At 38.0% G+C, this 27403-nt stretch overlaps 3 protein-coding genes and 1 long non-coding RNA gene across 4 annotated transcripts in view; 1 reads left to right on the top strand and 3 right to left on the bottom strand.

Annotated features, from left to right (window-relative positions):
- On the bottom strand, nucleotides 1-4728 carry LOC117812646 (sodium-dependent phosphate transport protein 2A-like). The gene is given in 11 exon segments (XM_034683547.1): nucleotides 1-266; nucleotides 369-652; nucleotides 739-851; nucleotides 968-1092; nucleotides 2245-2361; nucleotides 2472-2639; nucleotides 2935-3100; nucleotides 3184-3379; nucleotides 3479-3590; nucleotides 4366-4509; nucleotides 4614-4728. Coding segments are annotated over 11 exon segments (1806 nt in total).
- Nucleotides 516-27403, top strand: part of LOC117812457 — a 27292-nt gene continuing 404 nt past the window's right edge. Inside the window, exons 1-8 of the mRNA XM_034683199.1 lie at nucleotides 516-662; nucleotides 5533-5623; nucleotides 12738-12828; nucleotides 24200-24354; nucleotides 24573-24633; nucleotides 24745-25068; nucleotides 26305-26610; nucleotides 27018-27140. Coding sequence (XP_034539090.1) covers nucleotides 5570-5623; nucleotides 12738-12828; nucleotides 24200-24354; nucleotides 24573-24633; nucleotides 24745-25068; nucleotides 26305-26610; nucleotides 27018-27140 — 1114 coding nt within the window. The 5' untranslated portion in view covers nucleotides 516-662; nucleotides 5533-5569. The remainder of the gene's footprint in view (nucleotides 663-5532; nucleotides 5624-12737; nucleotides 12829-24199; nucleotides 24355-24572; nucleotides 24634-24744; nucleotides 25069-26304; nucleotides 26611-27017; nucleotides 27141-27403) is intronic.
- LOC117812456 overlaps nucleotides 6451-27403 on the bottom strand; it is a 26792-nt gene continuing 5839 nt past the window's right edge. The window contains exons 3-10 of the mRNA XM_034683198.1: nucleotides 26524-26553; nucleotides 22356-22446; nucleotides 9939-10093; nucleotides 9660-9720; nucleotides 9155-9478; nucleotides 7611-7916; nucleotides 6823-6945; nucleotides 6451-6713 (exon numbers count right to left, since the gene is read on the bottom strand). Of these exons, the coding sequence (XP_034539089.1) occupies nucleotides 6613-6713; nucleotides 6823-6945; nucleotides 7611-7916; nucleotides 9155-9478; nucleotides 9660-9720; nucleotides 9939-10093; nucleotides 22356-22446; nucleotides 26524-26553 (1191 nt within the window). The 3' untranslated portion in view covers nucleotides 6451-6612. The remainder of the gene's footprint in view (nucleotides 6714-6822; nucleotides 6946-7610; nucleotides 7917-9154; nucleotides 9479-9659; nucleotides 9721-9938; nucleotides 10094-22355; nucleotides 22447-26523; nucleotides 26554-27403) is intronic.
- Nucleotides 16131-16776, bottom strand: LOC117812462. Its single transcript, XR_004631224.1, has 3 exons — nucleotides 16719-16776; nucleotides 16390-16453; nucleotides 16131-16298 (listed from the first exon to the last, which is right to left on the bottom strand). It is a non-coding gene; the product is annotated as an uncharacterized LOC117812462 (long non-coding RNA).

Consider the following 27403-nt stretch of genomic DNA (forward strand, 5'->3'; position numbering starts at 1 on the left):
TTACAGTTGAGTGCTGCTCAGTGGAGCCCCCTGCTGGTTGAAGTCTCTATTTAAGGAGCACACTGAAGCAAAGTCACATTTGTCGTTTTCTTCTATATACTGCAGACCACAGCATCCAGGTTTGTCCGCTCCTCTGTGTTTCTGCCTTTCATTCATCCCCTCATCTTCCCCTCTCTGCCTCCTCTTCTCTCTGAATCCTCTCTCAGGGATCACGCCCGAGTCCTCCAGGGACGTTACTGCTCCGTCGTTTCCTTTGCAGCGCCGACCTGTGAACAAAACACCCAGCACATGGTAAGTTACTTATGAACAGTGACCACAAGGTGAGGAATCATCATTTGGCATACTTATATTGGTAAAGGTATTCTGACCTCCTCCCCGCCTGCACCACAGGGTCACCCTGGTGATGACATCATCAAGCGGCTGCAGAGACGTCAACCACACGGGAAGAAAAGTCCAGCTCTGCAGACCGTGCGGCAACCACTCAGGTCTGTGTGCCTGCATCATGTTTACCGCTGCACAGAACAAAATCACAGCAATGACTGGAACACCAACGCCGGTCATCACCTTCCACCCCGCCATGGAGAGCACGAACACGAGGGAGGGGAACAGCAGGAAGCAGAGGAGGAGGTACAGCACGGCAAACCAGCGATACCTGTGCACACGTGAGTCAGTTTAGTTAGTAGAAGTTGTGTTTTTACTGAAATAGTCCTTTAAAAAAAGAGACAGTGATGAGCGTACCTGGCAGTTTGTTTGCCGAGAGCGCGGGCCATATGTATGGGGAGGCGGGTGGCTGGTATGGGGAACCACAGCAGGATACCGAGGAGGTTAAAGAAGAAATGACACAAAGCGACCTGAGACAGGAGAACGAGGAGGTGAGGAACAATCATTTCAGCTTTAGGTGAGAGAAGGAAGAAACTACAGATACAGGTGCATAAACATGAAGAGGTTGGACTCCAGGGGGAGGTACCTGTGTGGCAGCAGCTAGCTTATCTCCGGGACTCGCTAAGGCTGCCAGTGTTGCTGTTGTAGTGGTTCCAAGGTTTGAGCCCAGGGTGAGAGGGTAGGCCCTTTCGATACTGATCACACCGATCCCTGACGGTTCATTAAATGAGGAACAAAAACAAAAATTTAAGAATTCATTCAATTAAACAAGTATTTGAAAACCACTCGATGGATGCATGAGTTGAAAGAGTTCTTGTGGGGCGTCTCGAATGTCGTGATTTATTCGTGCAAATTTGGAGATTTGAAAAATCGGAACTCCAGCGATTCATTCGGTTGTTTTAGGAAGTTAGCTCCGCCCCCTTTAGCATCACCGGCTTCCCCATTCACGTCGTCGAGCTCAACCTTGTTTGATGACGACAGACTGGAGTGGCGTTTGAAGTAGGGATGTCAATTTAAAGTATGCTCCGTGATCTACCTTTGGAAATTTTAGCAATCAATTATCAATTAATCATAAAAAAAAACAAACTTAGATGTGTGAACGTATTCCAATAATTGTATTTTATATAATACTATTTTGGCTTGAAACCTAAAACTCTGCCAAACCTTCTATCAAGGTTTTACACAGAGTAGAAGTCAAGAAACAAACTTTAACCCAAAAGCTTCTTAAAGTTTTACACAACACATTAAACTTATAATATATATCCATGATATTATGTTAAATACTAAAACATAGGGGTGCTGGTGGCCTACTGGTCTTAGCGCCCCACGTATAGAGGCTATAGTCCTCATCACAGAGGTCCCTGGTTCGACTCCTCGACCATTTCCTGCATGTGTCTGTCTCTCTTCAGCTGTCTTATCAATAAAGGCAAAAAAGCCCCAAAAATACAACTAAAAAAAAAAACTAAAAAACTAAAACATACTAAAATCAAACTGAAGAACAAACATTTGAAAATATTTTAAAACTACTTTTTCAGAAGTTTCCTGTATTGGCAAAATAATTCTGACACTTTTTTTAAACGCCAGGATGAATCTGAAAATGATCTAATCTGTCACACTCAGAGGATTTTAAACCAGCGTGTTTAATCTGTAACTCTCTGACTCCTGTTAATGCTGCACTGAGCTAACCTGAGGGGGATGTAACTATAAAAACACTCCTGTGGTCATTTATTCTCAGAGGAGAATGTGGCGAGAAGCTCTTTTTGGAGCTTATATTCAAGAGTGAAGATATCGGTGCAGATTCCGGCATCAGAATCAAGTGATGCTTACTATGTATGTGGGTGTGTGTGAGTGTGTGTGTAATACCTATGAGAGGAGTGATGGCAGAAGTGAAGACAGAACTGCTCTGAACCAAAAAGGTCATGCCTGCGCCGACCAGCAGAGCGAGGTAACCTGCCAGCCAGGTGAACGGGAAGGGGAAATCTACAGAGCACAGAAACGAGACCGTGCAGAAGACGAGAGGTTTTTAGAGACGTACTTTCTCCAGTCCCTGTCGGTGTTCAAGTTCAGATCAAGTCAAAGCATATTAGTACCTGTATTAACAACTTTATTGATCGCATTGGCCACTTGGCCCTTCAGGAGGGAGTTGAGCAGTTTAACCAGCAGTATCAGACAGCTGCACAGCACCAACAGAGAGCAACACAGCAGGATCAGACCAATGGCAAGGTCCGACAGAGAGCAGCCCACAAAAAGGTGCCGACCTGGGCAGAGACAGAGATGAAATATAGAGGACAAGACTGTTAGCGTGAGGAGGCAAGAAGCTGCAGCAAACATCAATCTATGTGATCACTTTGTTCCGTATGTGTGTGAATGATTGATTCGGAAGTTAGATGTCGTGATTTTAAATACACCTAGGAAAGAAAATAAATATTGATCAAAGGTGACTTAAGATAACATATCCTACATTTCTGTGTGTGATCTGAAAGGTTGTGTGTTCCCCAGGTGGTCTCATTGTCCTGTTAGCGATGATAAACAGGTAGAGACAAACATCCAAACAAAAGTTGTGTCACAGAGTAAGAGACACAGAAATGTGCAGTAATTTAACTTTAGTGTTTGGTACCGGGGCCTTCGTGGTCGTGGTTTGACACCATTGCTTCACCAGACTCTGGTTCCTCACACTCTGGTCTCCTGTAGCGATGGCTGTGATGACCGAGCGATCCAGCTGCACAGAGAGAATAAAGTAACGCTTTAAAAAGTAAAACTTAATATGTTTAATATTCTTATGGAAACTAGTGGACACAGCACCTGGATAATCATGTTTGTGAGAGGCTCTGTGAGGACTTTGAGGAGTTCAGGAGCTTCCTCTCCGGTGCTGAATTGAAGCGTTTCGACGACAGCTTGTGACGTTCGCCTCAGCAGCCCGCTCACAGCCTCCAGAGGGAGAAGCACCAAAACAGACAGCCAGTTAAAACAGTCGTGGACTGTCGCTCCAGCAAACGCCCTGAAGTAAACACAACAACCCATGAGTATATGTTAGATTGATGATTAGTATATTTTCATCAAATCATGTATACACTGCAAATATTGATCACAGCTCTACCTTTCAAACTCGTCCCTCTCTCCAGCCTGCATTAAAGCAACGATGGTGTTGGTGACGGATGTCCCGATGTTAGAGCCCATTATTATAGGAATAGCTGACTGAACATCCAGCACTGTGCAGAAATAACATTTAAAACAGGTTTATTATATATAATATTAAATATAATAACAGGTTTATAATATAATAATAATAATATATATAATTACAGGTTTATAATGTTATAATATATATAATAACAGGTGTATTATATCATAATAATAATATAATAAAGGTTTATAAAATATTAATAATATATAATTACAGGATTATAGTGTAAATAATATTTGTAATAACACATTTATTATATAATGATAATATGATAATAACAGATTGATAATATAGTAATAATAATATATATAACAGGTTTATAATTACATGATCATATATAAATTAGGTTTAAAATAAAATGATATATATGATAAAAGTTGTAATAAATTATATGTATTATAAAATGTTTATAATATAATAATACTATTGTAATAGCAGGTTTGTATATAATAAGAATATATAAAATAACAGTTTTATGATAATGATATAATAATAATAATAATAACAATAATAATGATGTAATAACAAGTTCATTATATAATAATAATAATAATATGGAATACTACATTTATGATATAATTATAATATATATAATAACAGGTGTATAATATAATTAAGATATGTGTAATAGCAGCTTTATAAAATATTAATAATATATAATAACAGGTTTATAATATGATAATGATATATTTAACAACAGGTTTATATAGGTTTCATTAGATTATTTATCGGTGCGCACATTAAAGTTAATTACATGTAACTTATTTATATTAAAAAAAACTGTTGAAACTTGAACTCACAGCCAGAGGAGACGAGGCTGACGATGATGGAGGTGGAGGTGGAGGAACTCTGAACTAACACCGTCACCAGTATTCCCACCACCAGCCCGGCCACAGGGTTCGACAGAAGAGCGTTTTCCTGAAAGATATCTCCCGCTACCCTGCCTGGAACAGAGAGCCAAAGACCCCGACCGCTTTCAGGCTTAGCATCGTGTAGAGCACTAGATATGACGCTGCTACCTACATTCAACCCTGTGAGGAATGCTTACCTCCAGCTAGCTGAAAGGCAGAGCTTAAGATGTCAAGTGAGCACACGAAGAAGTAGAGGAGCAGAAGGAGGAGAGGGACTCTGCAGAGAGCTGATACCACCGCTTTGAGCTGCATGGTCGGACCTGCAGGACATTACATATGAGTAAAACTAGAACTTCTATCAGTGCAGCTTCACAGACTCAGAGGAGATTATTTATCTTACCTGTGTGTTGGTGAACGATTCCTCTGCTTCAGATGGTGAAGGTGAGCAAAAGAAGAGAAAGAAGATATCATTTATACTTTTAAACAAATAAAAACAGATTTTATAAAGTTAAAGAGAGGGAAAAAGAAGTGTACCAGAGAGACGTGAGGCAGAAAAAGAAAGGGAGGAGTTTCTGTGAAGTGTAGATTAACTCAGGTAGTAGATCATAAACGACTGGAGCCTCAATGGAAAGTTAAATCTTTCCTTATTCTTTCTTTTCTTCAGTTCCTCTCCTCTTTATAAAACATTTCAACCAAATGATTTAACAGATTTCAGTTTGATAACTCTTTAATATTTAGGCGTCTGCAGAGCTGAAGTTAAAGTGAAAATTACAGAAACACTCTCAGCTGCTGCTCGAGTTAAATCTGCTGCCTTACATACAAGACAAACAGTGACATCTGGTGGTTCACCTGAGACTGTTCTCCATGTTTGCAGACTAAATCATCATCACTGCTTTTATTATACTGCATGTCTGATTTAACTCTTAGTTCATGCATGTCAGTGTTTAATTTATGGGTGCGTTCATGGACCTTGTGAATATATACACATCAGGTTTTACGATGTTCAAGGCTTTTTACCTGCTCAGGTCGTCTCCCATGGACAGAGTTCACCATCCTGGGGACAATGAAGTCTAAAGTCTAAAGTCTGTCTTTGTATCTGTCTCCCTTCTCATGTAGGAGATCATGACCTGCTGCAGCTTACTTTTTAAAGGACATGGAATCCGTCATCAGTGGCTCTGCCCGGCCTGCTCTACAGCCCCCTCTTGTGGTGAGTTCTCTTCACATCACACCTTCTTTATTTGGACTCTTGTTCTGTCTGTTTCTGGAGTCTCCTGAATGGTTGCTGTCTCAGGAGGCCGAGGCTGAAAGATTACAATGTGGGCTGAAAAAACAGGATTCAGGATCACACAAATAAAAAAAAAAATATATTTTATTATCATCATTTCTATAATTAATACTCTTTCTTTTAATGTTGCCCTTGAAATTAAGAGCCTGCACTAATCAATGAATGATCTAGATATCCTTTTCAATACTTGCACTTTTAATATCCCTTCATCCCTCACTTCCATTTTAAGTGAAGACAAAATTCCCAGTTATTTAATTTGAAAAGGAAAGTCTTATTAAAAAACACAGCTCAGTGCACTTTATGAAGGCGTCTTTTATTCCCAGAGTTAACATCATAAAGGGACAAAAGATAACACAAAGATATTTTTATGAATCAATTAAATGAAATGACTTCGGTCATGAAAGAACGACACAATCAGTAACATCAGAACCTTATCAGACAGTTTAACACACTTTTAATTACACACTGAATAACCAGTTATGGCCAAATTCCACCAGATCTGTCTCCGATCCGTCTCAGCACCGGATCTGATCGGTTTCTATTCTAGTCAATGTGTTAACTTCCACTGGATCCACTCCGTTGCGTTCCAGCTGCGTCTCTGATCCAGCAGGTCGGAGTCCTCCGGATCAGATACACAAGACTTCTATTTGTGCCGGATGCCGGAGCACGACGCATCAATCTCAACAGAGCAGATGGAGCGGGACAGGAAGTCAGGTTTCATCAAAACAAAATGAAAACATCCGGTTAATTTTCAGAATAAAACACTCTGTGTTATCACCAGATCGTATTTCACTTAACTACAACAACAAACCGTCACAAAAGCCATTTATCCTCAATATTAGATCATTTCCTGTTTTCTTTTTTTACCTAAAGGGTAAAAGAGAATAATCTCTTATTACATAATTAATAGACTATCTAGAACTCTGATGGGAGCGGGGTTCAGCTGTCCGTCTTCCTTGTGTCACCCTGACACTCGAATAGGTGATTTCCTCTTCCCGGTCACCTGAAACAACTACAGAGAGATGAGAAACGTTTGTATTCAATGAACCAAGAGGACTTCATGTCTTCTTTTTATTTAAAACAGTCTCTACAAAGTGCCTCTCATGGTATCTTAGACTCACCTTCATCAGCAGCCGTGGATGTCTGTTTGTTACGGAGAATGATGAAACCTAAGCCGAGAGCCACGAGGAAGAAGACCACAGCAGTTACTGTGACTGCCACAAGAGGGGGGGATGATTGAAGATCTGAAACAAACAAACAAACAAACAAACAAACAGACAAACAAACAAACAAACAAACAAACAAACAAACAAACAAACAAACAAACAAACAAACAAACAAACAAACAAACAAACAGACATTAACAAAGCTGTGGACAAGTACGTCAAATGTTTCTGTCTTCTTTCAGGTCTTCAGAAAACAGGTCAAACTTCAACAGTTTGAATTAAACGTGTGATAACTAAAACTATTTTTATTACTGCTTTGATTAATTAATATTTACTATTAATATTTCATGTTTTTTTGCTTCTTTAAAAAGAGGAACATGTGATATCAGTTCAGCCAAAAACAAGAAAGAAAACTTGATTCAAGTTGATTTTATTTAATAACTTCAGTAAAATATAATTTCATATGTAGAAAAGAAATGAAGTCTTCTTAAAGCTGAATCTTCTATAGATCAACAGCAGCAGTCTCTCTGACTGTTCTCTATTATTAACACAATTTAAATGAGAACATGTTCTTCCTCATGCAGTGAACATTAACCCTTTGTGTTTTGTTGTTTTGACGTGTAAACTCTCATCTCGTCGTGAGGAGAAGTGGAGGTCCTGTAGATTCAAAGGTGTTATTTAATCAGATAACGTGTTGTAAGAGCTGAAAACAGTCCTGGTAGTTTTACTGTAAACTTCTTTACCTTTGCAGCTGTTCAGGTGAATAACTGTTTCCTCCCTGCTGACGTTGTTCCAAACAGAACACTTCAAGTTTCCTGTCAGCTGACCAGGTAAGCTGATGGAGACAAAGTGCAGGTCTTGTTCACTTTTTGTCACCTCCATGTTTGCTGCCCCGGTATACAGGAACTGACTTTGGTCTCTCATCTGCACGAGTTTCACACTGCCCAAAGTAAAAATAAACTGTACTTCCTCTCCTTCAGAGGAGCAGTTGATGCTCATCTGCTCTGCTGATGAACACACCTGAGACACAGCTGGCTTTGAGACTGGAGCTGGAAGACAAACACACAGTGATATACCTTGTATTATATATGAATCACATAATGTAACTTAGATAATATGTCATGAAATCATGGATCAAAAGAAACACTTTAAGTTTGATGGTTGGAGCCCTACTCTCAAACAAGCCTGTAGTCGGCACTGTGCCAGTTCAGACTAAAAGTCTGAAAACACAGACTCAAATGAATTAGTTCATGTTCAGAGTTTATTTTAATTTTTATTTAAAATAAATTCTGTTACTAAAAAATGAAATAGTTCACGTTAAATATAGAAAGCTGTCTCTCTGCAGCTGTCTTATCCCTCTGGTTCTTTATTTCATTTTTTATTTGGTTATTTTAATTCAAATCCAAATTAAAAGTAGAAATGTTGAATTCTATAGAACATTTTCCATCAGTGATAACCAAACCATAACAACACAATGTCAACCTGTCCTAACTGCCTGTAGAATTACAACTATTACACCATGTGCAACATTTTATACACTTTTAAATTCTAATCTTATTTTATCTGTTTTTATTTCTAATTTATTAAACTTTTTTCTGTATTTGTGCTCTGTTATTTTACTCGTGCTGCTATGTCTGTGTTGCTACAACAACCGAATCCCCCCCCCAGGGATCATTAAAGTATTATCTCATCTTATCTTCAGGGTTAGTTAGACGGTTCAAACATTATAAACAATGACTTAAACCTGTATCCTTCAGTAGAGCCTCCTGAGCTTCAGTCCCTGACCCTCAATCATTCACATTTCCTAAACTACATGAATAACTGTATTCTACTAAAGATCATAGACAGATATTAAGTTTAAAAAACTGGAAAAAAATGCACTCCTTTAAAAACTTAGAAACATTTAACTCTACAATCTGTCAGCTGAACATTTGGCTAAAGGCTCCAACTTTAAAACAGAAAACATCTCCTAAATTAAAACAGCTTCGGGTAAGAATAAAGGTTTCATAAGATTCCTTCTAATGTTCACAACAGCTGGCTTCACAGGTACGCTCACTACATCTGGATAGCTAGACTCAGAACCTGAACACCCGTCGGGTGCTGTAAATCTGACTTCAGTAAATAATAATTAAATAAACATCTTACAGTTGAGGGGAAAATATCCAAACATGTTGGCACGCTTACTTATTGCTAAATAATGAAACCATTATATTTACTTATCAATCCATATTTGATATTTCAATGAATTAATAAAAAATTACACAAAATCTCTGTTTGTCCAACGTACCTTGAATAAATAGGTGCAGGTTCACTTTACTTTTTAAAACCCCGTCTGAGTTGTGTTCCTCCAACGTGTAATCTCCAGAGTGATTCTTAGATGCTGTTCCCAGAATGAATGATCCATTAGAGAGGAGTTTAGCATCACCGGCATATTCCTTATTCTGAACGGCTATCTTATTTTTCTTTATTGTTAAGATGATAACTTGGTTGTCTTTCCTCAGCTTTAAGTCAGTGTCTGCTGTGTTTCTCAGATGAAATCTTAATATTTGTCCCACGGCTCCAGAGCACTGCTGAGTTCCAGGCTCTTCAGAGAAAGTGCATTCAATAGAGCCTGAAAACAAAATAAAATAAAAATAACTTTTCTGTGTTTTTAGTGTTTTACTTCATTTTGTATTACAATGTATTTTGTTTTGCTGCCAAAGTAAAACTGAACGTTTGAAGTGCGTTTCTAAATTTGGTGAATTTACAGAATGATTGTCTGAACACCTCGACGTCTTTTTAAAGAAGCGTACCTTGAACTAGAGCAGTCGTTGCCAGAGCCATGATGATCAGGTAGATGGACGTCATTCTGTTCTGTTGTGACACATAAAATAAATGTGATTGATGAATTATCAGGTTATCAATATAATAACATAATGAAAGTTAAATTAATTGTTTGATCAAAGTTAAAGTAAAGCTATTTAAATGTAATTAAGCTTTAACACCTTCAGAAAAGGAACATTAAATACATCCTCAGATTAATGAACCTTCACAAAGTTTAAAATCATGTAAAATCCAAAAATAACCTTTACCTTCTTTCTTTCACCGCTCTCAGATTCTTTATTGTCACTTGTGCCTTCACAGTCGTGTGATGTCTTCAAAGTTATTTCAGACTGACGGGTGATTTTCCACTCAGGGTGGTCGTTGAAATCTCTTCCTGTGTTGCTGATGTCATTTTTGTGATAAACTCAAGGAAGCAGTTTGTTCAGTTAACAAACTGTAAAGATTCACACCTCCCCAAACAGTTAATGAATTCAATTCACATCATGAAGGATTAAATTATTAATTTCCACACTAAGTGCATTCTCAAAGGGTCAACACTTTCTGACCCTTCTTGTCAGTTCTACTGATTTTATTTTTAACATTTATATATAAACAAATGACTTTTCTCTGACATGTTGAACACATGCTTAAACGTACTCTGCATCAATGCTTGGCTGTCTTAAAATAAGTTAAGCCTGTGAGGTGAGTTTATCAATATTTGTATTAAATTCAGAGGTCTTTGTTCAAACTGGGGTTTACTGTATCTATGGTAGATATCTGGAGCACATCTAAATGTATGCTTTAAATAATAACTTCATCGTTAAACATTACGTCTTAAGTAAGGGAAAAGTACGGTTAGCAGGTGGTTATGGGAAATAGAATCCAAGGGGACTGAAGGAGACAAGACCCCTCCGCTTCACTAACCACACGTTATCCAGCTTATTACCCAGATACTAACTTAAGATACAAACACAGTAATGTTAATTAAAATATTATTTTATTGATTTAAAATTATTTATCTTTACAGTTTTTAAAAATAGTCCCAGAAGCTAAATGTGTCTGAACTCTTCTCTGTGGATTGATTTGACATGACGTGTGATCAGTTTGTCTCTGGTGTTGATCATGTTAGTGAAAGTTAATAACTGTAGTCAAGGGGTTTGACCAATCAGAATCAAGCATCTTACACAACCAGAAGATCAGACATTTTAACAAATAATTATTATTTGTATTTTATGTATGGATTTAAGAATAGTTATTAACCTTATTTAAAATAATAATTACCATCTGGAACTTTATCATTTTATTTAAAATAGTTACTCTCTTCTCTGAACACCGAGCTTCAGGAACATATTTTCAGTTAGACCGAGTCACCACAGTTTAATAAAATACATTTCCTTCACTTTGAGGTACGACTTTAAATTCAGCTACAGATATAACAACACTGGAACCTCCGGATGAACATGACACCCTTTGATTTTCTCCTTTGCTTCTCATTTTAAAAATGAACAGTTACAGGAATAACACACACCTGACCTGCCTTTGTTTGACTTCTGTAACAGTAGTGAATGCATATTGTAAACCTGATGAAGATAAAAAATACTACAAAGGTCACATGAGGACTCAACAGCTTCCTGTGTCTCACACATTGTATAGAAAATGTTTCATCTTAGAACCATGTGCGATTTGATTCTGAGTAAACTGGCGCCCTGCAAAACCCTCTCACAGTCCATCATGTGGTGTTAAAGCCACAGCCTGCACAGGGTTCTGACACCTTCTTAGCCACACTGCTCTCAAGTCCTGAAAGAGGTTCACCTCAACTCTGCTGTAGCATTAAAGACAGAATAAACAGAGTCTCAAAAACATTCAGGCAAAATAAATCACTTATACCATCAAAATACTTTCAGAGGCTGCAAACAAAGTAAAGAAATAAATGACATATTTCCATCGGCCTTTATAACATGGATCTGATACTGGTAATAAAAAAACTTTGGAATGGTTTTATATTCAAAAGAGCATCTTTATGATAAAACACTAACAGACCTCAGCCCACCTGAAAGCTCCTTTATTCTGAGCTCCAGCTTTTACTGTCAGTAATGACATATGCAGAAGTTTAGGAGGAACAACTCGGCTCAAAGACATGATGATGTGATTACTTACCTTAAACTAGCTGCAACGCAGAGTGCAAAATGTCAAGTGAGTACATGATGAAGAAGTAGAGGAGCAGAAGGAGGACAGAGACTCTGCAGAGAGCTGAGAGCTTTGAGCTGCATGGTCGGACCTGCAGGACATTACATATGAGTAAAACCAGAACTTCTATCAGTGCAGCTTCACAGACTCAGAGGAGATTATTTATCTTACCTGTGTGTCGGTGAACGGTTCCTCTGCTTCAGATGGTGAAGGTGAGCGAAAGAAGAGAAAGAAGATATCATTTATACTTTTAAACAAATAAAAACAGATTTTATAAAGTTAAAGAGAGGGAAAAAGAAGTGTGCCAGAGAGACGTGAGGCAGAAAAAGAAAGGGAGGAGTTTCTGTGAAGTGTAGATTAACTCAGGTAGTAGATCATAAACGACTGGAGCTTCAATGGAAAGTTAAATCTTTCCTTATTCTTTCTTTTCTTCAGTTCCTCTCCTCTTTATTAAACATTTCAACCAAATGATTTAACAGATTTCAGTTTGATAACTCTTTAATATTTAGGCGTCTGCAGAGCTGAAGTTAAAGTGAAAATTACAGAAACACTCTGCTGCTGCACAAGTTAAATCTGCTGCCTTACATACAAGACAAACAGTGACATCTGCTGGTTCACCTGAGACTGTTCTCCATGTTTGCAGACTAAATCATCATCACTGCTTTTATTATACTGCATGTCTGATTTAACTCTTAGTTCATGCATGTCAGTGTTTAATTTATGGGTTCATGGCCCTTGTGAATATATACAAATCAGGTTTTACGATGTTCAAGGCTTTTTACCTGCTCAGGTCGTCTCCCATGGACAGAGTTCACCATCCTGGGGACAATGAAGTCTAAAGTCTAAAGTCTGTCTTTGTATCTGTCTCCCTTCTCATGTAGGAGATCATGACCTGCTGCAGCTTACTTTTTAAAGGACTGGGAATCCTCCATCAGTGGCTCTGCCCGGCCTGCTCTACAGCCCCCTCTTGTGGTGAGTTCTCATCACATCACACCTTCTTTATCTGGACTCTTGTTCTGTCTGTTTCTGGAGTCTCCTGAATGGTTGCTGTCTCAGGAGGCCGAGGCTGAAAGATTACAGTGTGGGCTGAAAAAACAGGATTCAGGATCACACAAATAAAAAGATGGATATATTTTATACTAATGAATGAATGATCTAGATATTATTTTCAATACTTTCACTTTTAATATCCCTTCATCCCTCACTTCCATTTTAAGTGAAGACAAAATTCCCAGTTATTTAATTTAAAAAGGAAAGTCTTATTAAAAAACACAGCTCAGTGCACTTTATGAAGTCGTCTTTAATTTCCAGAGTTAACATCATAAAGGGACAAAAGATTACACAAAGATATTTTTATAAATCAATTAAATGAAATGACTTCAGTCATAAAAGGACGACACAATCTAACAAACATTTACTTTAATCTGAAGAGAACCAGTAACATCAGAACCGTATCAGAGAGTTTAACACACTTTTAATTACACACTGAATAACCAGTTACATTCATCACAGCACCGGATCTGATGGGTTTCTATTCTAGTCAATTTGTTAACTTCCACTGGATCCGCTCCGTTGCGTTCCGTCTGTGTCTCTGATCCAGCAGGTCGGAGTCCTCCGGATCAGATACACAAGACTTCTATTTGTGTCGGATGCCGGAGCACGACGCATCAATCTCAACAGAGCAGATGGAGCGGGACAGGAAGTCAGGTTTCACCAAAACAAAATGAAAACATCCGGTTAATTTTCAGAATAAAACACTCTGTGTTATCACCAGATCGTATTTCACTTAACTACAACAACAAACCAAAGTCATGATGAGCGGAGCCAGGCCTGGAGTCAACAGGTCAGAGGTTTTCAGAGGACCAGAAAGACAACATGGATGAGGAGAGGAGGAGGAGGAGAATCCTTGATTCAGGGATTACCAAGGGGAAACCTCGGTCACATGACTCCAGCTGTCCGGCGGTCCTGCTCCGTGCTGCGTTCTGAAAACACAACCAGTGAGTGTTGACAGACGAGAGCGCATGGAGCCGGACTGCAGCGGACCGGACATGGATCTGGTGGAAGTCCCGTGTGAGTCCTGTCTGTATAATGGAACTGGATCTTATCATGTCTTGATGTTGGGTCTTTGTTAATAATAGAACATAGGGGGAGAACATTTGTTCTGATTTGGTGCTAAATACATAAAGATTGATTGATTGATTAAGAGTCCTGTTGTGATGGGTGCACCCGGCATCTTTCAGTTTGATGTGAAACTAGTGGTGAGAAACGAACAGCGGAGTGACGTGTGCTACTTTGAGTTGCTGCTTCTGCATTCTGGATCATCTGCAGAGGTTCAAATGTGAGTGCAGGGAGGCCTGCCACGAGGGGATTGCAGGAGTCAAAGCAGGATGTTGAGCTGCTCTGTCAGGTCGTGATCTCCTGGAGAACGTATTCGTTAGAAGCGTCTGCAAAAGAAAATGAGCAAAATGAAAATGTTTTCAACATAGTTGATATCTAATGCTCTGGGAGGACTAAGTTGACATCTCTGTAAGCTTTGACAGATTGTTTTATTCTGCTTTAACGTACGTAAGTTGGGTGATGCACATGACTTCAATAACTTCTCCATCCTCATAAAAGATGCAGAATAATCAAACCACCTGAACTCAACACTGACTTAAAGGGCTCTTAGTAACTTTTGCATTTAGAAAACCAAAAGAAAGACCATAAAAATAATTTCCTCTTACCTTCTGGAACACTGGTGCTCCTTGTTTTCCAATGCACAATGCAGACTGCAAGACACAAAGCCAGCAGAAGTACAGAACCCACACCATGTCTCACCGCCATGACAGGGAAACCAGGGTGGACGCCTGAAAGTTAAAAACATATCAGTCATCTTTGGATGCTACAAAGATGCACACATTCAATCATCAGACCTCAGAATCCACTGCAAAGACTGAACAAGAGCTGAGACTCAAGTTTGCATTAATCTGTCACTCGAGGTGAGCCCACACCTTTTCCTCCCGTGCAGCCCTGACACAGATCTGGTGAAGCTGATTTGGCAAAAGTCTGCAGCAAAATATTTCCCTATATAACCTGTAGTATTCCCTCAGGTGTTTCAGTTGCAGACACATCTACAGTTGCAGTTAGTGTGCTGTTATTAAAAGAACATTTTGCCTGAGGTACATGGTGTTTCCTCCTCAGATGTTTGGACTGTGAAAGTGAAGCAAAAAGTTGCTATTTAGAAAAAGAATTGAGCTGTCGTGAAATATTCAAACTACTAGATTCAGTGGTGGCTGTTGAGGTCATTCTAAATTTGCACACAAATAAAAATCAGAATAAAATCTAACAGAAACAGTGTTTAGAGTAAACTCATTTACCTTTGCAGATATTCAGGTGAATAACTGTTTCCTCCCTGCTGACCTTGTTCCAAACAGAACACGTCAAGTTTCCTGTCAGCTGACCGGGTAAGCTGATGGTGGCATTGTGTTGGTCTTCTTCAGTTTTAGTACCCTCCATGTCCAGTGCACTGCTGTTCAGGGACTGGCTTTGGTCTCTTGTATGCTTCAGTGTCTCACCGTCCAAAGTAAAAATAAACTCTACTTCCTCTCCTTCAGAGGAGCAGCTGATGCTCCTCTGCTCTGCTGATGAACACACCTGAGACACAGCTGGCTTTGACACTGGAGCTGGAAGACAAACACAACATGAACATACAGAACATTTAAACTTGTTCTTTTATCAGCCATGGATTTGTGTTTGCATTGTTGAACAAACATCTAAAAGCTTTTCTGGGTCAGAAAAAATAATCGTAATCCTTTAAAAAAAAAAAAAAATCTATACTAAACCAAATCGAACAAACTGTGAACTTTTAGTTTTTGTTAAAATAAATAAATAAATAAATATATATATATATATTTTTTAATTTGGAAGTTGAACCTTGTGCAGGATTCTTGCAATTCTAACATCATGAGGTTTTTCTCTCCTCTCCTCCACATATTGAACTTCTGATTGGTTAGCACAACTTATTCTGAATATTGTTCTGGATCAAAAGTCCAGTTAATAAACACTAAATAAGATCCTTACACTACAGAAGACACCTCTCTAAAATACACAAAGTCTCTGTTTGTCCAACCTACCTTGAATTTCTAGGTGCAGGTTCACTTTTCTTATTAAAACCCCTCCTGACGTGTATTCTTCCAACATGTAATCTCCAGAGTGGTTCTTTGTTGCTCTTCCCAGTATGAAGGATCCATTAGGGAAGACTTACACATCACTGGCATATTCTTTATGTTGGAACTCTATCTTCAGTTTTTTAATCCTTGTAATAACAGATTTATCGTCTTTCTTTAACCTCATGGTTGAATCTGCTTTATCTGTGAGTTGAAAAATCAGCAGCCTCCCCTCAGCCCCGGAGCACTGCTGAGCTGCAGCAGCAGTAGACTCAGGGAACTTGCATTTATTAGGTCCTGAAACAAAACAAATGCATCACTTAGAAATGTGAACTCTATTTCTAAATGTGGTTAAGATAAACGGTTTCACTGTAAGGTTGAGGTTTACCTTGTGCCGCGCTGGCTGCTGCCAGAGCCGTGATGATCATGAGGACGGACTCCATTCTTTGTTTCTGTCGTTACAAAAACATTACATTTATTTTGAATGTTTCGTCACTTTTTTTGAAATATTTCTGAACTCTAGGTAGATTTTTAAACTGAAGTTAAGTTGTTAACTTTTCATTGAGTTTCATTGAAATGTAACATTAATTGAATTCATGAAGTCATGGGCCAAACTTTAAAATCATGAAAAGGTAAAGAAACACTTTGCTGTGCTTCCTTTCTTCATATAATATCAGCTGAAATGTTAAAAATCTTTAGTTCTCAGTCGTCACTTACCGACGTGTCAGTGGTGTGAAGTCTTCAAGAGGTGTTCCTCCACTGACAGAGGACCTGCATGCTCTCTTCTCATCATCTCGTTGTTTTGTTGCATGATAAGTCGAGGAAGTGGCTTTAGAGTTGTTACCCAACCTCGCCCTTTAACACAGCGCTCGGCTTCACAGCTTCCGCATCTGCAAACTCACTGAACCATCTCTGAGATTGTTCTCAACCGTTCTTCAACATACCGTCCGGCCCTTTATCATTTTATTTAAAATAGTTACTCTCTTCTCTGAACACCGAGCTTCAGGAACATATTTTCAGTTAGACCGAGTCACCACAGTTTAATAAAATATATTTCCTTCACTTTGAGGTACGACTTTAAATTCAGCTACAGATATAACAACACTGGAACCTCCGGATGAACATGACACCCTTTGATTTTCTCTTTGCTTCTCATTTTAAAAATGAACAGTTACAGGAATAACACACACCTGACCTGCCTTTGTTTGACTTCTGTAACAGTAGTGAATGCATATTGTAAACCTGATGAAGATAAAAAATACTACAAAGGTCACATGAGGACTCAACAGCTTCCTGTGTCTCACACATTGTCTGCAAAATGTTTAATCTTAGAACCATGTGCGATTTGATTCTGAGTAAACTGGCGCCCTGCAAAACCCTCTCACAGTCCATCGTGTGGTGTTAAAGCCACAGCCTGCACAGGGTTCTGACACTAAAGACAATAAAGAATCTGAGAGCGGTGAAAGAAAGAAGGTAAAGGTTATATTTGGATTTTACATGATTTTAAACTTTGTGAAGGTTCATTAATCTGAGGATGTATTTAATGTTCCTTTTCTGAAGGTGTTAAAGCTTAATTACATTTAAATAGCTTTACTTTAACTTTGATCAAACAATTAATTTATCTTTCATTATGTTATTATATTGATAACCTGATAATTCATCAATCACATTTATTTTATGTGTCACAACAGAACAGAATGACGTCCATCTACCTGATCATCATGGCTCTGGCAACGACTGCTCTAGTTCAAGGTACACTGCTTGTTTGTTTTAGATATTTTCCCAAATGAAGTAAGACACTAAAAACACAGAAAAGTTATATTAATTTTTTCACAGAGCCTTATTTATTTATTTTGTTTTCAGGCTCTATTGAATGCACTTTCTCTGAAGAGCCTGGAACTCAGCAGTGCTCTGGAGCCGTGGGACAAATATTAAGATTTCATCTGAGAAACACAGCAGACACTGACTTAAAGCTGAGGAAAGACAACCAAGTTATCATTTTGAAAATAAAGAAAAATAAGACACTCGGTCAGAATGAGGAATATGCCGGTGGTGCTAAACTCCTCTCTAATGGATCATTCATTCTGGGAACAGCATCTAAGAATCACTCTGGAGATTACACGTTGGAGGAGCACAACTCAGACGGGGTTTTAAAAAGAAAAATGAACCTGCACATATTTATTCAAGGTACGTTGGACAAACAGAGATTTTGTGTAATTTTTTATTAATTCAATGAAATATCAAATATGGATTGATAAGTAAATATAATGGTTTCATTATTTAGCAATAAGTAAGCCTGCCAACATGTTTGGATATTTTCCCCTCAACTGTAAGATGTTTATTTAATTATTATTTACTGAAGTCAGATTTACAGCACCCGACGGGTGTTCAGGTTCTGAGTCTAGCTATCCAGATGTAGTGAGCGTACCTGTGAAGCCAGCTGTTGTGAACATTAGAAGGAATCTTATGAAACCTTTATTCTTACCCAAAGCTGTTTTAATTTAGGAGATGTTTTCTGTTTTAAAGTTGGAGCCTTTAGCCAAATGTTCAGCTGACAGATTGTAGAGTTAAATGTTTCTAAGTTTTTAAAGGAGTGCATTTTTTCCTGTTTTTTAAACTTAATATCTGTCTATGATCTTTAGTAGAATACAGTTATTCATGTAGTTTAGGAAATGTGAATGATTGAGGGTCAGGGACTGAAGCTCAGGAGGCTCTACTGAAGGATACAGGTTTAAGTCATTGTTTATAATGTTTGAACCGTCTAACTAACCCTGAAGATAAGATGAGATAATACTTTAATGATCCCTGGGGGGGGATTCGGTTGTTGCAGCAACACAGACATAGCAGCACGAGTAAAATAACAGAGCACAAATACAGAAAAAAGTTTAATAAATTAGAAATAAAAACAGATAAAATAAGATTAGAATTTTAAAAGTGTATAAAATGTTGCACATGGTGTAATAGTTGTAATTCTACAGGCAGTTAGGACAGGTTGACATTGTGTTGTTATGGTTTGGTTATCACTGATGGAAAATGTTCTATAGAATTCAACATTTCTACTTTTAATTTGGATTTGAATTAAAATAACCAAATAAAAAATGAAATAAAGAACCAGAGGGATAAGACAGCTGCAGAGAGACAGCTTTCAATATTTAACGTGAACTATTTCATTTTTTAGTAACAGAATTTATTTTAAATAAAAATTAAAATAAACTCTGAACATGAACTAATTCATTTGAGTCTGTGTTTTCTGACTTTTAGTCTGAACTGGCACAGTGCCGACTACAGGCTTGTTTGAGAGTAGGGCTCCAACCATCAAACTTAAAGTGTTTCTTTTGATCCATGATTTCATGACATATTATCTAAGTTACATTATGTGATTCATATATAATACAAGGTATATCACTGTGTGTTTGTCTTCCAGCTCCAGTGTCAAAGCCAGCTGTGTCTCCGGTGTGTTCATCAGCAGAGCAGATGAGCATCAACTGCTCCTCTGAAGGAGAGGAAGTAGAGTTTATTTTTACTTTGGGCAGTGTGAAACTCGTGCAGATGAGAGACCAAAGTCAGTTCCTGTATACCGGGGCAGCTAACATGGAGGGGACAAAAAGTGATCAAGACCTGCACTTTGTCTCCATCAGCTTACCCGGTCAGCTGACAGGAAACTTGAAGTGTTCTGTTTGGAACAACGTCAGCAGGGAGGAAACAGTTATTCACCTGAACAGCTGCAAAGGTAAAGGAGTTTACAGTAAAACTACCAGGACTGTTTTCAGCTCTTACAACACGTTAACTGATTAACCCTCCTGTTATGTTCGTTTCTCTGGAACAGCAAAAATGTTCCTGGGTCAATTTGACCCCGGGACATATTCAATTATCCAAAAGTGTCAGAACCCAAAAAAATCCTAATAAACATTTTAATCATAATTTTTAACTCCATGACTAACCATTTAAATCAATATTTAGTCCACTAGTGTCCTTTAATTCTCACAGATCAATGAGGATAACTCACTCGTTTATCATTTAAATTAATGTTAAAACTATTTTTAATGTACATTGGAAAGACCTAAATATAAATACAATAGTTTTACATGACTTAGATTTTTGTTTATTTTGTTTTAAATTTTCTATTTTTTATTATTATGAAGTGATGTTGATAAATGAACACGACTCCTCTTCTGTCACATGCTGCCCAGATTTGTATGCTGCATGTATCTGGTTTGGAAGCATATATTTCCTAAAATAGACTTTTAAAAGGGTCAATTTGACCCGCAAAATAACAGGAGGGTTAAATAACACCTTTGAATCTACAGGACCTCCACTTCTCCTCACGACGAGATGAGAGTTTACACGTCAAAACAACAAAACACAAAGGGTTAATGTTCACTGCATGAGGAAGAACATGTTCTCATTTAAATTGTGTTAATAACTTTTGCCAAATCAGCTTCACCAGATCTGTGTCAGGGCTGCACAGGAGGAAAAGGTGTGGGCTCACCTCGAGTGACTTCAAACAGATTAATGCAAACTTGAGTCTCAGCTCTTGTTCAGTCTTTGCAGTGGATTCTGAGGTCTGATGATTGAATGTGTGCATCTTTGTAGCATCCAAAGATGACTGATATGTTTTTAACTTTCAGGCGTCCACCCTGGTTTCCTTCACATGGCAGTGAGACATGGTGTGGGTTCTGTACTTCTGCTGGCTTTGTGTCTTGCAGTCTGCATTGTGCATTGGAAAACAAGGAGCACCAGTGTTCCTGAAGGTAAGAGGAAATTATTTTTATGGTCTTTCTTTTGGTTTTCTAAATGCAAAAGTTACTAAGAGCCCTTTAAGTCAGTGATGAGTTCAGGTGGTTTGATTATTCTGCATCTTTTATGAGGATGGAGAAGTTATTGAAGTCATGTACATCACCCAACTTGCGTACGTTTAAGCAGAATAAAACAATCTGTCAAAGCTTACAGAGATGTCAACTTAGTCCTCCCAGAGCATTAGATATCAACTATGTTGAAAACATTTTCATTTTGCTCATTTTCTTTTGCAGACGCTTCTAACGAATACGTTCTCCAGGAGATCACGACCTGACAGAGCAGCTCAACATCCTGCTTTGACTCCTGCAATCCCCTCGTGGCAGGCCTCCCTGCACTCACATTTGAACCTCTGCAGATGATCCAGAATGCAGAAGCAGCAACTCAAAGTAGCACACGTCACTCCGCTGTTCGTTTCTCACCACTAGTTTCACATCAAACTGAAAGATGCCGGGTGCACCCATCACAACAGGACTCTTAATCAATCAATCAATCTTTATGTATTTAGCACCAAATCAGAACAAATGTTCTCCCCCTATGTTCTATTATTAACAAAGACCCAACATCAAGACATGATAAGATCCAGTTCCATTATACAGACAGGACTCACACGGGACTTCCACCAGATCCATGTCCGGTCCGCTGCAGTCCGGCTCCATGCGCTCTCGTCTGTCAACACTCACTGGTTGTGTTTTCAGAACGCAGCACGGAGCAGGACCGCCGGACAGCTGGAGTCATGTGACCGAGGTTTTCCCTCAGTAATCCCTGAATCAAGGATTCTCCTCCTCCTCCTCTCCTCATCCATGTTGTCTTCCTGGTCCTCTGAAAACCTCTGACCTGTTGACTCCAGGCCTGGCTCCGCTCATCATGACTTTGGTTTGTTGTTGTAGTTAAGTGAAATACGATCTGGTGATAACACAGAGTGTTTTATTCTGAAAATTAACCGGATGTTTTCATTTTGTTTTGGTGAAACCTGACTTCCTGTCCCGCTCCATCTGCTCTGTGGAGATTGATGCGTCGTGCTCCGGCATCCGGCACAAATAGAAGTGTGTAATTAGAAGTGTGTTAAACTGTCTGATAAGGTTCTGATGTTACTGGTTCTCTTCAGATTAAAGTAAATGTTTGTTAGATTGTGTCGTCCTTTTATGACTGAAGTCATTTCATTTAATTAATTCATAAAAATATCTTTGTGTAATCTTTTGTCCCTTTATGATGTTAACTCTGGGAATTAAAGACGCCTTCATAAAGTGCACTGAGCTGTGTTTATTCATAAGACTTTCCTTTTCAAATGAAATAACTGGGAATTTTGTCTTCACTTAAAATGGAAGTGAGGGATGAAGGGATATTAAAAGTGAAAGTATTGAAGAGAATATCTAGATCATTCATTCATTAGTATAAAATATATCCATCTTTTTATTTGTGTGATTCTGAATCCTGTTTTTTCAGCCCACACTGTAATCTTTCAGCCTCAGCCTCCTGAGACAGCAACCATTCAGGAGACTCCAGAAACAGACAGAACAAGAGTCCAGATAAAGAAGGTGTGATGTGATGAGAACTCACCACAAGAGGGGGCTGTAGAGCAGGCCGGGCAGAGCCACTGATGACGGATTCCATGTCCTTTAAAAGGTAAGCTGCAGCAGGTCATGATCTCCTACATGAGAAGGGAGACAGATACAAAGACAGGATGGTGAGAAGACCTGAGCAGGTAAAAAGCCTTGAACATCGTAAACTTCTGCATATGTCAATATTGACAGTAAAAGCTGGAGCTCAGAATAAAAGAGATTTCAGGTGGGCTGAGGTCTGTTAGTGTTTTATCATAAAGATGCTCTTTTGAATATAAAACCATTCCTAAGTTTTTTTATTACCAGTATCAGATCCATGTTATAAAGGCCGATGGAAATATGTCATTTATTTCTTTACTTTGTTTGCAGCCTCTGAAAGTATTTTGATGGTATAAGTGATTTATTTTGCCTGAATGTTCTTGAGACTCTGTTTATTCTGTCTTTAATGCTACAGCAGAGTTGAGGTGAACCTCTTAGAGCAGTGTGGTGAAGAGGGTGTCAGAACCCTGTGCACACTGTGGCTTTAACACCACATGATGGACTGTGAGAGGGTTTTGCAGGGCACCAGTTTCTCAGAATCAAATCGCACATGGTTCTAAGATTAAACATTTTCTATACAATGTATGAGACACAGGAAGCTGTTGAGTCCTCATGTGACCTTTGCAGTATTTTTTATCTTCATCAGGTTTACAATATGCATTCACTACTGTTACAGAAGTCAAACAAAGGCAGGTCAGGTGTGTGTTATTCCTGTAACTGTTCATTTTTAAAATGAGAAGCAAAAGAGAAAATCAAAGGGTGTCATGTTCATCCGGAGGTTCCAGTGTTGTTATATCTGTAGCTGAATTTAAAGTCGTACCTCAAAGTGAAAGGAAATGTATTTTATTAAACTGTGGTGACTCGGTCTAACTGAAAATATGTTCCTGAAGCTCGGTGTTCAGAGAAGAGAGTAACTATTTTAAATAAAATGATAAAGTTCCAGATGGTAATTATTATTTTGAATAAGGTAAATAATTATTCTTAAATCCATACATAAAATACAAATAATAATAATTTGTTAAAATGTCTGATCTTCTGGTTGTGTAAGATGCTTGATTCTGATTGGTCAAACCCCTTGACTACAGTTATTAACTTTCACTAACATGATCAACATCAGAGACAAACTGATCACACATCATGTCAAATCAATCCACAGAGAAGAGTTCAGACACATTTAGCTTCTGGGACTGTTTTAAAAAACTGTAAAGATAAATAAGTTTAAATCAATAAAATAATATTTTAATTAACAACACTGTGTTTGTATCTTAAGTTAGTATCTGGGTAATAAGCTGGATAATGTGTGGTTAGTGAAGCGGAGGGGTCTTGTCTCCTTCAGTCCCCTTGGATTCTATTTCCCATAACCACCTGCTAACCGTACTTTTCCCTTACTTAAGACGTAATGTTTAACGATGAAGTTATTATTTAAAGCATACATTTAGATGTGCTCCAGATATCTACCATAGATACAGTAAACCCCAGTTTGAACAAAGACCTCTGAATTTAATACAAATATTGATAAACTCACCTCACAGGCTTAACTTATTTTAAGACAGCCAAGCATTGATGCAGAGTACGTTTCAGTATGTGTTCAACATGTCAGAGAAAAGTAATTTGTTTATATATAAATGTTAAAAATAAAATCAGTAGAACTGACAAGAAGGGTCAGAAAATGTTGACCCTTTGAGAATGCACTTAGTGTGGAAATTAATAATTTAATCCGTCATGATGTGAATTGAATTCATTAACTGTTTGGGGAGGTGTGAATCTTTACAGTTTGTTAACTGAACAAACTGCTTCCTTGAGTTTATCACAAAAATGACATCAGCAACACAGGAAGAGATTTCAACGACCACCCTGAGTGGAAAATCACCCGTCAGTCTGAAATAACTTTGAAGACATCACACGACTGTGAAGGCACAAGTGACAATAAAGAATCTGAGAGCGGTGAAAGAAAGAAGGTAAAGGTTATATTTGGATTTTACATGATTTTAAACTTTGTGAAGGTTCATTAATCTGAGGATGTATTTAATGTTCCTTTTCTGAAGGTGTTAAAGCTTAATTACATTTAAATAGCTTTACTTTAACTTCGATCAAACAATTAATTTAACTTTCATTATGTTATTATATTGATAACCTGATAATTCATCAATCACATTTATTTTATGTGTCACAACAGAACAGAATGACGTCCATCTACCTGATCATCATGGCTCTGGCAAAGACTGCTCTAGTTCAAGGTACACTGCTTGTTTGTTTTAGATATTTTCCCACATGAAGTAAGACACTAATAACACAGAAAAGTTATATTAATTTTTTCACAGAGCCTTATTTATTTATTTTGTTTTCAGGCTCTATTGAATGCACTTTCTCTGAAGAGCCTGGAACTCAGCAGTGCTCTGGAGCCGTGGGACAAATATTAAGATTTCATCTGAGAAACACAGCAGACACTGACTTAAAGCTGAGGAAAGACAACCAAGTTATCATCTTAACAATAAAGAAAAATAAGATAGCCGTTCAGAATAAGGAATATGCCGGTGATGCTAAACTCCTCTCTAATGGATCATTCATTCTGGGAACAGCATCTAAGAATCACTCTGGAGATTACACGTTGGAGGAACACTACTCAGACGGGCTTTTTAAAAGAAAAGTGAACCTGCACCTATTTATTCAAGGTACGTTGGACAAACAGAGATTTTGTGTAATTTTTTATTAATTCATTGAAATATCAAATATGGATTGATAAGTAAATATAATGGTTTCATTATTTAGCAATAAGTAAGCGTGCCAACATGTTTGGATATTTTCCCCTCAACTGTAAGATGTTTATTTAATTATTATTTACTGAAGTCAGATTTACAGCACCCGACGGGTGTTCAGGTTCTGAGTCTAGCTATCCAGATGTAGTGAGCGTACCTGTGAAGCCAGCTGTTGTGAACATTAGAAGGAATCTTATGAAACCTTTATTCTTACCCAAAGCTGTTTTAATTTAGGAGATGTTTTCTGTTTTAAAGTTGGAGCCTTTAGCCAAATGTTCAGCTGACAGATTGTAGAGTTAAATGTTTCTAAGTTTTTAAAGGAGTGGATTTTTTCCAGTTTTTTAAACTTAATATCTGTCTATGATCTTTAGTAGAATACAGTTATTCATGTAGTTTAGGAAATGTGAATGATTGAGGGTCAGGGACTGAAGCTCAGGAGGCTCTACTGAAGGATACAGGTTTAAGTCATTGTTTATAATGTTTGAACCGTCTAACTAACCCTGAAGATAAGATGAGATAATACTTTAATGATCCCTGGGGGGGAATTCGGTTGTTGTAGCAACACAGACATAGCAGCACGAGTAAAATAACAGAGCACAAATACAGAAAAAAGTTTAATAAATTAGAAATAAAAACAGATAAAATAAGATTAGAATTTAAAAGTGTATAAAATGTTGCACATGGTGTAATAGTTGTAATTCTACAGGCAGTTAGGACAGGTTGACATTGTGTTGTTATGGTTTGGTTATCACTGATGGAAAATGTTTTATAGAATTCAACATTTCTACTTTTAATTTGGATTTGAATTAAAATAACCAAATAAAAAATGAAATAAAGAACCAGAGGGATAAGACAGCTGCAGAGAGACAGCTTTCTATATTTAACATGAACTATTTCATTTTTTAGTAACAGAATTTATTTTAAATAAAAATTAAAATAAACTCTGAACATGAACTAATTCATTTGAGTCTGTGTTTTCTGACTTTTAGTCTGAACTGGCACAGTGCCGACTACAGGCTTGTTTGAGAGTAGGGCTCCAACCATCAAACTTAAAGTGTTTCTTTTGATCCATGATTTCATGACATATTATCTAAGTTACATTATGTGATTCATATATAATACAAGGTATATCACTGTGTGTTTGTCTTCCAGCTCCAGTGTCAAAGCCAGCTGTGTCTCAGGTGTGTTCATCAGCAGAGCAGAGGAGCATCAACTGCTCCTCTGAAGGAGAGGAAGTAGAGTTTATTTTTACTTTGGACAGTGTGAAACTCGTGCAGATGAGAGACCACAGCCAGTTCCTGAACAGCAGAGCAGTGAACATGGAGGGGGCAAAAACTGAACAAGACCTGCACTTTGTCTCCATCAGCTTACCTGGTCAGCTGACAGGAAACTTGAAGTGTTCTGTTTGGAACAAGGTCAGCAGGGAGGAAACAGTTATTCACCTGAACAGCTGCAAAGGTAAAGAAGTTTACAGTAAAACTACCAGGACTGTTTTCAGCTCTTACAACACGTTATCTGATTAAATAACACCTTTGAATCTACAGGACCTCCACTTCTCCTCACGACGAGATGAGAGTTTACACGTCAAAACAACAAAACACAAAGGGTTAATGTTCACTGCATGAGGAAGAACATGTTCTCATTTAAATTGTGTTAATAACTTTTGCCAAATCAGCTTCACCAGATCTGTGTCAGGGCTGCACGGGAGGAAAAGGTGTGGGCTCACCTCGAGTGACTTCAAACAGATTAATGCAAACTTGAGTCTCAGCTCTTGTTCAGTCTTTGCAGTGGATTCTGAGGTCTGATGATTGAATGTGTGCATCTTTGTAGCATCCAAAGATGACTGATATGTTTTTAACTTTCAGGCGTCCACCCTGGTTTCCTTCACATGGCAGTGAGACATGGTGTGGGTACTGTACTTCTGCTGGCTTTGTGTCTTGCAGTCTGCATTGTGCTTTGGAAAACAAGGAGCACCAGTGTTCCAGAAGGTAAGAGGAAATCATATTTATGGTCTTTCTTTTGGTTTTCTAAATGCAAAAGTTACTAAGAGCCCTTTAAGTCAGTGATGAGTTCAGGTGGTTTGATTATTCTGCATCTTTTATGAGGATGGAGAAGTTATTGAAGTCATGTGCATCACCCAACTTACGTACGTTTAAGCAGAATAAAACAATCTGTCAAACTTACAGAGATGTCAACTTAGTCCTTCCAGAGCATTAGATATCAACTATGATGAACATTTTTCATTTTGCTC

This window comes from Notolabrus celidotus, chromosome 5 (genome assembly GCF_009762535.1).
Source record: "Notolabrus celidotus isolate fNotCel1 chromosome 5, fNotCel1.pri, whole genome shotgun sequence".
Lineage (NCBI taxonomy): Eukaryota > Metazoa > Chordata > Actinopteri > Labriformes > Labridae > Notolabrus > Notolabrus celidotus.